The 11,339-nt window shown below is 35.5% G+C and overlaps 1 protein-coding gene and 1 pseudogene across 1 annotated transcript; one reads left to right on the top strand and one right to left on the bottom strand.

Moving 5' to 3' along the window:
- The first annotated feature begins 3,319 nt into the window (after positions 1-3,319).
- Positions 3,320-4,411, top strand: LOC120162148 (probable pectinesterase 29). The gene is made up of 4 exons (XM_039172324.1): positions 3,320-3,549; positions 3,686-3,797; positions 3,881-4,061; positions 4,182-4,411. The coding sequence occupies exons 1-4, from the start codon at positions 3,320-3,322 to the stop codon at positions 4,409-4,411; spliced, it is 753 nt and encodes a 250-aa protein (XP_039028255.1).
- Positions 4,412-5,353: 942 nt separating this feature from the next.
- On the bottom strand, positions 5,354-11,084 carry LOC120162142 (annotated as a pseudogene).
- Positions 11,085-11,339: the final 255 nt, after the last annotated feature.

Genomic DNA, 11,339 nt, shown 5'->3' with positions numbered 1-11,339 from the left:
GGGAATGTGGATTCCATTCCCCCAACCAAACACACCCTAAAGGTTAGGCCGAGTATTATCGAGTAAGTCTTATTATAACTTAATTTTCATTTGAATTTTTTTCAGTCTAAATTGTAAATATTTATATTGTTATGATAGTAGTTTATTTTAATTTAAATATTTTTTTATAATTATATGCGATATACATATATACATGTTTTTTTTATTATGATATATATAATTGAGGAACTTGACTAGAGTTTATAAATCAATCTATTAATTATTAAAAAATTTAAATTATTTTAGCTCTATTTTATAATTCGACTTAAATTTAAAATTTTTCGATTGGAGTTCAATTTATAAAATTACAAATTGAATCAAATTTATTAATATCTAATCAAGTAAAATAAAAATTTAAAGTAGATACTAATTTTACTCACCCCTAATCAAAGGCTGCATCTGGGGTTTGGATTTAGCCATAATAGTTTCGATATATAGGTGAACCAACAATAGTAGGGAGCAGGGGTTGTTTGTTTACCTTTTAATGGAATTATTTCGTGTGGAATGTTAAATGGTTCAGTATTTAGCGTGTTTGTTTCGTACATCTGAATGATTCAGTATTGACTGATTTAATAAAACAGTGTTGAATGATTCAGCATAGAAATACATTCTGAATGATTCAAAGCCAGTAAACAAACAACATGACACATTCAGAGCTAATTCGTCCAGAACCTCTGAATCATTCAATATTTGAATCATTTAACACTTATTCATTTGAATTAAACAAACATCCGCTAAGACTCCACCGAGCAACCATTTGTTCGTATTTATGATGTAATTGGTACAAATTTATGGGAGCAGAAAAAAGGATGAGCGGTGGTGGTGGGTATTTGCCAATGGGAATCTGCCAAGTATTTATAGGTAGTTGGCATCACATTTATTGGAGTACCATACCGGGTTGTGTACAGTGATGGTCGAATAATCTAAAATTAATTTAGATTTAATTTGATTTTTTAAAATAATTTTAAGAAATATCAGATTTAAAATAATCGAAATAGATTATGTAAAAAAAAAATTAGTATTAAAATATAATTGAATTTAAGATAAAATCATATTGATCCACCTAGAAAAAATTGCCAAGGATCTGCCTTTAGAGGCAAGATCCAATTTCAGAGGCATAGGCATTGATGCAGTGAGAACCTGTTTCCGTAATCCACAAAGCTAATAATTTAACAAGGATTGTTAATGATAAATATATATTATTAATAAAACTAAAAAGCTCATGCAAACAATGTTTCTGCCCTTTTTACTCCAACTACTTTAATTCATGTACGTGTCTTGTGTAAAATCAAACACCATTTTGGAGTAATTATCAATTAAACCCTCTTATCAATGACACTCTACTTTTTAGTTTTACATAGATTTAAGATCATTAGATTAGTAGAAATAGATGATTGATATTAACAACAAAAAATAAGAAGATATTCACTGAAAAAAAAAATAAAAATTTAATTTCAACAATCTATTTTCATCTAAAACTTATTTGATTGAGTCAATACTCCATAACAAAAACTTTCTTGTAACATGGATAATTCAAGGGTTAAATTCAAAATTTTATGTTAAAAGAATTAGATTGAATTATTAAATCTAAAGAGGAGCTTTAAATAAAATTTACCATTTTTGTCGATGATACTATATCTCTGTATAATGGTGAATCACCAGCAACATTACCTAAAGCCCATACAACATAAACACAACATAAAGAAAAGATTTCAAATTTAAAGTCGAATATATTCTCCTGCCAAACCATTCCATTTCCTTATTAGTCCATGAATAATCTTTAAATTTAATTATAAATATTTATAATATTATGATACTTTTTTCATACGTAACATATATATATCATACAAAGTCGATGAACTCGACTCAAACTTGAAAATCAAACCACTAATTACTAAAAATTTTGAGTTGTTCGAGTTGTACTTTACAACTCGATTTAAACTTGAAACTTTTTTTGAGTCGAGTTTATGAAATTATAACTTGAAGTCAATTCAAGATTATTTTTTTTTGAGTCGAAAAAACGATTTTCCGAGTCGAGTTTTACTCACCCCTAGTCACACGAGTTACTCATTAAATGGGAAAATGACATTCTTTCTAGGATAATAAGGGATGCTAATGAACGTTGTTAATATCTGTTTGGTATATATGGCATAGTGGAGATAAATTATAATGTCTCGATAATATCATTGATCAATATCATTGTTCTTAGTTCTGATGGACACTTAAAAATCTATTCACATATAAATTTATTACGACTTATTTTTGTTTGTGTGTCTGTAATAGTATTCTACTCTTTGAAATTATAATTGTTTTTTACTTCTCAATTAAGTGATAACAAAGACTCATTTTTTTTAACACGATGTTTCTCTATAATTGTCACGCTTGTTTTGATATTTATAAATACCTAAATTGTGTTTTCTTAATTAAAATATAACAAATTTATAAAACTAAGATCATAAACGTTTTAACTATTATTTATAAAAAATATATGAATATTGATATTTAGATATTAGTCATTTGATATATATTATTGGATTAAATTATATTTAGGGCTTTTAAAATAATACTTAGATTACACATAATAAACAATCTTATATTTTAAAACAAAATTCACAAGTCAACGATGATGTAACTTAGAGTCAAATGTAAGACGATCTATGTGACTTTGGTGTCATTTAACAAGTTTCAATTTTAATGTCACATTTCGAGTAATTTGAAGGAAGAAAAAAACAAAATGGGGACAAATTACATAAAAAAAGTCGAGTTCTGATTCAAATTTTATAAAATAAAATTCTGAAATCAAATTGCGTATGCAAATCGAAACATGCGGTAACTGTTTTAGATTTTATGTATGGAAACAATATATTATAAACCGATATTCATCAGTTTGGAACCCTGGAAGAGAATCACAGTTCCATGCTCTCCCATGAACCCTACATATTAACTGAGAGATCATCATTATAAGCTAATATACCTGTAAAAAGAAGTATGTATGGAAACACAGTAAAAACTTTCCATAATTTTCTTCAACTGGTAACTGGTGGAATTATCTGCAAATCATGTGTTTTAATATGGTTTTCCCCATTAAGGAAACTCATGCTTTGTTAATCATCACAGCTTTTAAAGTAAGCAAAATCTGGCTCACTCTATCCCTTGATCCTCTCCTTAATAATCCGTCACAAAAATGGTATTTCAATTGCCCAAAACGTAAAGGAAGAAAGAAACCTAAATTTTCAGCTACACATTCTTCTGCAATCCATAAGATTAATCTGAATTCAAAATGCAGCAGCCTTTTAGTTCCTTTCTCTACAGTTGTTTGCTGGTTTTAGCCCTTTTCTTGTCAGCCAAGGCAGATGATCGAGTTAGACAAATCAAAGATGAAATTAGCAACACTATCGTAGTCGATCAATCAGGCCATGGAAATTTCACCAATATTCAAAACGCCATTGATTCTATTCCTACAAACAATGAAGTTTGGACACTTGTTCATGTTAAACCCGGCACCTACATGTAATTACAGCTGAAACTCTTTCATGCACACGATTCAAATGGTTTATAGGCAATTATAGCACTAATCTTATGCGTTTTCATTTGCTTAGTGAAAAGGTGAATATCTCTAGAGATAAACCCAAGGTTCCTCTTCAAGGAGAGTAGGTGGATCGACTATTATCCAGTTTGCAGATGGGGGTGATTCCGTTAAACGTTCTACTTTTTCTTCGTATGCAGATGATTTTGTTGCCACGGATATAGCATTCAAGGTCCGAATTGCTTTATCCTTTTGCATGTTCTAATTCGAGCTATTGATATCGAAACATGCCAGTATGTGACCCTTTTTTTTCAGAGTACTTGCAATCTTCAACCCGGAAAACCGATCACATGGGCACTGGCGGCTCTGATCAATGCCAATAAAGCATCGTTTTATCAATGCCGATTCATCAGTGTGCAGGATACATTGAAGGATTCCCAAGGTCGGCACTACTTCGAACAATGCTATATCGAAGGCGGTGTGGATTTCATCTGGGGCAATGGAAGATCAATTACCAAGTGAGTAGGCGTTCACGGCATGAATGATGACGATCCTTTCTTATTTCTGTAATTCACTTATGTTTGTTTACACTTGAACTTCATGATAAATGTAACAGCAGTTACAGCACGCGGAAGCCTGGCTGGTTATATCACCGCTCAAGCTCGAGATAGCGCAGCCAACCACAGCGGTTTCATGTTCAAAGACGGTTCGATCGTTGGAACTGGTCCTGTTTATCTCGGAAGAGCGTATAGACCATATGCCAGAGTCTTATTTCAACGCACGAAGATGTCCGACATCATTATTCCTACGGGTTGGTCGGCATGGAGTTATGTTGGAAAAGAGTAAGATTTTAGGCCTTGGAAATTAAAAAAAAAGTTTCATCATTATTAGAATTAATGAATCAATTAATTAAGCATTGTTGTTTGATGAAATTTGTGCAGAAATACTATAATTTTTGCAGAGGTAGATTGTGAAGGACCTGGGCAGACAAGTCGAAGCGTGTTCCATGGGAGAATAACTTATCGGCCGAGGATTTGAGCCATCTGTTAAATATCAACACTTCCATAAACCAAGATGGATGGATCCAAAAACAAAAGGGCTGAGATCGGCCCTTAAACATGTGTTTTTCTTTTTCTTCCCTTATGCTAACTTCTAAAAACATGTTTTTTAGACACCATTGTAAGACGTGCTGTGTAATTTTTCATTTTAATATCAAAACAATTTGCCACAAATTAATATTTCAGCATTCGGTAATAATAATATGGGTAGATAGAATACACCAGAGTCACCGAACTATACTCAATTGTTTTCGTCGCTGAACTTTTGAAATTTATAAAATGGTCATTAGATTGGATAGGACTATATATTATACAATGATCATTAAAATTTATCAAAATTTTATAAAATAATCATTATTTTTTTCAAACTTATACAATTATTATAATATTTTAGTGACCACCTTATAACAATTTAATAAATTTAATGACTATTTTGTTGTACTTGTTCAAGCTGAACGGGAAATTCTAATTTATTAATGATATATACCATATTACATTCTTTTCAATCACAAGATTGTAAATCCTTTCGGCTGAAGAAATCAATGATATAGAAAGACCACATAATAAAGGCGAAACAAAGTTACTTGCTTGCGTGCTTATAGATGCATCTCTCACCCTGATAACATTTCTCGCACCTGTTCAGGCTGAACTGGAAATTCTAATTTATTAATACTACTTAATATCAAAAGACATAAAATTCATATGAGATCTTCTATCTGCATAAGCAGAATCACAGCGATATCAAATGAAAATAAGGATGGAATACGGAGAGGACCTCGAATCCCCTTAGATCACAAGGGTCGACAACCGGATAAAGGAAAGCCCTAGCACCATGCGCACTCCTCAGCGTCAAAAGAGCCCCCGGGGCCATGTACTTAGCCAAATAATCAACGACTTGAGCTTTCGCTTCCATATCCATCCTGACAAGAGCCGCCAAGAAAACGACATCGTAGTCCCTTAATGCATCCGTGACACCCATTATGTCTGCGGTGTGAAATGACATCCGTCGAGACAAATTGGGGTTGGACGAAACTAACAGAACAACCTTAGTATTGGACGAAGGGTCGATATCATAGTTGTGGAAAGTGGTGGTAGTAAGATGGAGAGAAGCCTGTTGTAGAATTCGGGTTAATTTCCACCAATAACATATTCACCTTCGAAACTATTATCTATGTGACTAGTGTGAAAACGATTGTACTAAAAATCACCTCAAGGTATATTCCCAGGAAAGAGGAGGGGTCACAATGGTCCCTCTTAAAACCCACTTTCCTTAGACAGAACTACCAAGACAAGTAATTTTAATAGGAAAATAATTAACAACAACTATACCCGACAATAGCTATTAAATAGACATAAAAGAGAACACCAAAATATTTCACTAATAGAGGAAATATTACAAAGAGAGAAAGAATACAAATAGACTTTAATATAGAAGAAGACTTATATTTGTGGGATGATTAGCTAAGGAGGAGGATGGCTTTATTTATAACAAAAGAATTTCCCCTCCTCCTTATACACAACCAATGTGGGACTTTGCCAAAAACCAACAAATCTCCACCTTGGCAAATTCCACACACATCTCTAAAAAAACAATCTTTTAATTTGTAACAATATTGACCAAGTCTAAACAATGTTTAAACTTGACCGCAGTTACCACTTTTGTCAACATATCAGCAGGATTCTTAGTGATCCGAATCTTCTGGATTATGACTCCACCTTCTTCTAGAATCTCTCGTACAAAGTGATATCGAACATCGATGTGCTTCGTCCTTGCATGGTAAACCTGGTTCTTTGCTAAATGAATAGCACTCTGACTGTCACAGTGCACTTTGATGTGCTTTTGTTCCATTTCCAATTCACCAAGCAACCCTTGAAGCCAAATTGCCTCCTTCACAGCCTCTGTAACTGCCATATACTTTGCCTCTGTAGTAGACAAAGCCACTGTTGACTGTAAGGTGGACTTCCAACTGACTGGTGCCTTTGCCGATGTAAACACATAACCATTAGTTGATCGACGCTTGTCCAAATCACCTGCATAGTCTGAATCACAATACCCAACTACACACTGACCGTCTTGTTTGTCCTGCTGAAAGACCAAACCAACATCTACGGTGTTCAGAATATACCGCATAATCCATTTCACAGCTTGCCAATGCTCCTTTCCAGGATCATGTATATACCTGCTCACAACCCCAACTGCCTGTGAAATATCGGGTCTCGTACACACCATTGCATACATCAAGCTACCAACAACACTTGCATACGGAACCTTTGACTTGTATTCCCGTTCTGCATCATCCTTAGGTGATATTGATGCACCGATCTTGAAATGAGGAGTAAGAGGTGTACTAACTAGTTTTGACATCTCATTTATGCCAAAACGTTTTAGTACCTTCCTCAGATATTCTTTCTGAGACAAACAAAGCATCCCCAATTTCTTATCCCTTGATATCTCCATGCCTAGAATCTTCTTCGCTTCACCAAGATCCTTCATCTCAAACTCCCTGTTCAATTGAGTCTTTAGTTTTGCAATTTCTGTCTGACTCCTGGAAGCTATCAACATATCATCAACATAAAGAAGAAGATATATATAAGATCCGTCTTCTAGCTCGCGTAAATACACACAATGATCATATTTGCTTCTTGTGTACTTCTGCCCTATCATAAACTAGTCAAATCGCTTGTACCACTGCCTTGGAGATTGCTTCAATCCGTACAACGATTTTTCTAATTTGCACACAATCTCTTCTTTTTCAACAACTTTGAATCCATCTGGCTGAGTCATGTAGATTTCCTCATCCAAGTCTCCATGTAAAAATGCAGTTTTTACACCCATCTGAACTAGTTCCAAATCCAACTGTGCTACCAAAGCCAACAAAATTATGATGGAGGAATGTTTTACAACTGGAGAAAATACTTCATTATAATCAACTCCCTCCGTTTGCGCGTAGCCTTTAGCCACCAATCTTGCTTTGTAGCGGATGTTATTCTTGTCAGGAAATCCATCTTTCTTTGCATATACCCACTTGCACCCAATTGCCTTCTTTCCCTTCGGAAGACTAGCTAGTTTCCACGTCTGATTCTTTTGAAGGGATTGCATTTCTTCATTCATGGCGATCCTCCACTTTTTATGTTCTGAACTTTGAACTGCTTCATTAAAAGTGGCAGGAACGTCATCAATTGTAATTGGTGATGCAAAAGAGACCATATCAGCATAACGAGCAGGTTGTCTAATGGTCCTCTTTCCCTTTCTGAGTGCAATTGATTCATGTTGCTGTGGAGGTTCTTGGGTCTGAACCTCTTCTTCATCTGACTCTTCTTCTACCATAGGAGAGTCAACATCAGTTTCTTTACTGGTTGGGACAATCTTGCTTCCTTCAAACTCCACCTGTTTGGGAGTTCCATCTGTCTGGTCTAATTTTTCTGAAGTCACCTTTCTCAACATGGTAGATTCATCAAAGATAACATCCCTGCTGAAGATTATTTTCTTTGTTTCTGGACACCAAAGACGATAGCCTTTCACACCAGAGGTGATCCCCATAAAGATCGCATTCTTTGCTCTTGGATCCAGCTTTGACTCCTTAACATGGTAGTATGCAGTGGAACCAAACACATGTAAGGAATCATAATCTGTAGCAGGTACTCCAAACCATTACTCTAATGGTGTTTTACCACCAATAGCAGTCGATGGTAAGCGGTTGATAAGGTGACAAGCATAGACCAAAGCCTCAGCCCAAAATTCTTTGCCTAACCCAGCATTAGACAACATACACCGAACCTTCTCCACTAATGTCTGGTTCATATGCTCTGCCGCCCCCATTCTGTTGTGGTGTACCTCTGACAGTGAAGTGCCTGACAATACCTTCCTCTTCACAGACTTTCAGAAATTGATCATTTTTTTACTCTCCACCATTGTCTGTACAGAGACGTTTGATTTTTCTGCCTGTTTGAGTCTCTATCATCTTTTTCCATTTAAGGAAAAATCCTAGTACCTCATCCTTTGTCTTCATTGGATACACCCAAACTCTCCGGGAAAAATCATCAACAAAGGTGACATAATAGTGTGTTCCTCCCAATGAAGTTGTCTTGGAAGGCCCCCATACATCTGAATGAACATAATCCAAAATACCTTTAGTATTATGGATTGTTGTTCCAAATTTCACCCTCGTCTTCTTCCCTTTAATGCAATGCTCACAAAAACCTAATTTGCAAGTCCGAGCACCCTTCAATAATCCTTGATCTATGAGTAATTTCAAGGATTTTTCACTAACATGCCCCAAGCGCATATGCCATAACCTGGTTGCTTATGACTCATGTTCATCAGTAGAAGTTGCCACTGCTGCTGTCCCAACAATTGTACTACCCATAAAGTAATACACATTGTTTCTTTCTCGGATTCCCTTCATTATCACCAGTGCACCAGAGATAATCATCATAATCTCATCTTTTGCCCTCACTTCTAAACCTTTTGACTCTAAGGTTCCCATAGAGATGAGATTTCTCATCAAATTTGGTACATAATGGACACCTGTTAAGGTTCTGATTGATCCATCCTGATTCCTCAAGCGAATTGAACCAATCCCAAGTGTGTCAAGAGGGGAATTATTTGCTGTGTAGACAATTCCACTTTTTAGTTCTTTAAAATCAAAGAACCATTCTCTATTGGGGGTCATATGGTGGCTACAAGCTGAATCTAACAGCCATGAACTGGAACAGCTGGTTGATGGCGTAGCAGCGAATGCGAAATCTGAATCTGCATCATCATACTCGACCATATTTGATTCCGAGACAACCTTCCCCCTTTCAGGTTTGCCTTTATTCTTTAGCTTGGGATATTCTTTCTTCTAGTGCCATTTTTTCTCGACAAAAGGCACATTCATCTTTGCTCAATCTGGACTTTGACTTCGATCTCCCTCTGCTTCCTTTATTCTGACTCTTCGAACGGCCTCTAACAACAAGAGTTTCTTCTTCGACACTTGTGTTTTCTTGTTTGTCTTTCTTTCTCAATTCATGACTATACAAGGCAACAATTACTTCACTGAGAGACACATCAACCTTCCCATGAAGTAGAGTAGTTTCAAGATACTCAAACTCATCAGGAAGTGATCCCATCAACATCAGAGCCAGATCTTCGTCTTCAAAAGTCACGTCCATATTCATCAGATCAATCATCAGCTGATTAATGCTAGTAATGTGATCATTCATAGTGGTACCTGGTGCATAGTTGAAGCGGAACAATCTCTTTTTCATGTAGAGTTTGTTCTGACCGCTTTTCTTCAAAAATTTCTCCTCCAGTGCCTTCCACAATTTACTTGCAGAAGTTTCCTTAGAAAATGCATACTTCTACTCTCTAGAAAGACACGATCGAATAGTATCACATGTCATTCTATTGATCATCTTCCATTCTTTCTCCTCAATATCATCTGGTTTCTCTCCTTCAATAGCAATGTCTAGACCCTGCTGAAATAGAGCATCTAGAACCTCACTTTGCCACATGCCGAAATGACCGGTGCCATAAAAAATCTCCACTGCAAATCTAACATTTGTCATAACATTTCTTGCCAAAATTGAAGATGAAGAAGTGTCTGTCATTTCTGCTACAAATTCTATTTAATAGCTGCCAATGCGGAATGTCAATTATCCCAAGGAAATTTTTTCTAATGTGGAAGATCAGCCTAAGCTGCAACCATAGAGCATACTAAAAATAAACCAAGAGCTCTGATACCAATTGTTGTGGAATTCGGGTTAATTTCCACCAATAACAGATTCACCTTCGAAACTATTATCTAGGTGACTAGTGTGAAAACGATTGTACTAAAAATCACCCTAAGGTATATTCCTAGAAAAGAGGAGGGGTCACAATGATCCCTCTTAAAACCCACTTTCCTTAGACAAAACTACTAAGACAAGTAATTTTAATAGGATAATAATTAACAACAACTATACCCGACAATAGCTATTAAATAGACATAAAAGAGAACACCAAAATATTTCACTAATAGAGGAAATATTACAAAGAGAGAAAGAATACAAATAGCCTTTAATATAGAAGAAAGCTTATATTTGTGGGATGATTAACTAAGGAGGAGGATGACTTTATTTATAACAAAAGAATTTCCCCTCCTCCTTTATACATAACCAATGTGAGACTTTGCCAAAAACCAACAAAACCAACACAATTGAAGTGAGGGGAAGGGAACCAGAACCCAAAAAGGCGACGTTGCTAGGGACATGATCCGAGCAGTGTTTGATAAGGATGTCGAATTCGAGTTGGTTGGGCTTGAAATAGTTGGAATAGAAAGGGAAAATGTTGAGATGGTAAAGAGGGTTTTTGTAGGATGCTAAGATGGTGGAGAAATAGGTCTCCAAGTGTCCCTCGGCTTCACCACACAGTCGAGGCTCGAGATTCGGTCATACAACCCGCACACTTTTTGTACCAATGGATCTTTCTCGCAAACCATGTTGAGGTTATGGAAAACACTCAAATTTTCCAAGGAAACATGTATACGGCGAAAAAGGATTGTAACTCTTCAGTGAGCTAGGTAGACCTTGACAATCTCAGCTCCCCCAATGGAGTCTTTATTTATGGGCAACTGTGGGGGGCCACAATGCTGAGGGTTATGTTTCTGTTAATTGTTATGGGTTTTATAACTTGAAATTTTAGGTTAATTTTATCGATTATATAATATTGCAAAAATTTTAAATTAAATTAAATT

Source organism: Hibiscus syriacus, unplaced genomic scaffold, assembly GCF_006381635.1.
Source record: "Hibiscus syriacus cultivar Baekdansim isolate YM2019G1 unplaced genomic scaffold, ASM638163v2 tig00111402_pilon, whole genome shotgun sequence".
NCBI lineage: Eukaryota > Viridiplantae > Streptophyta > Magnoliopsida > Malvales > Malvaceae > Hibiscus > Hibiscus syriacus.
The sequence above is the reverse complement of the archived record's forward strand: the minus strand, read 5'-3'. Positions and strand labels throughout refer to the sequence as shown.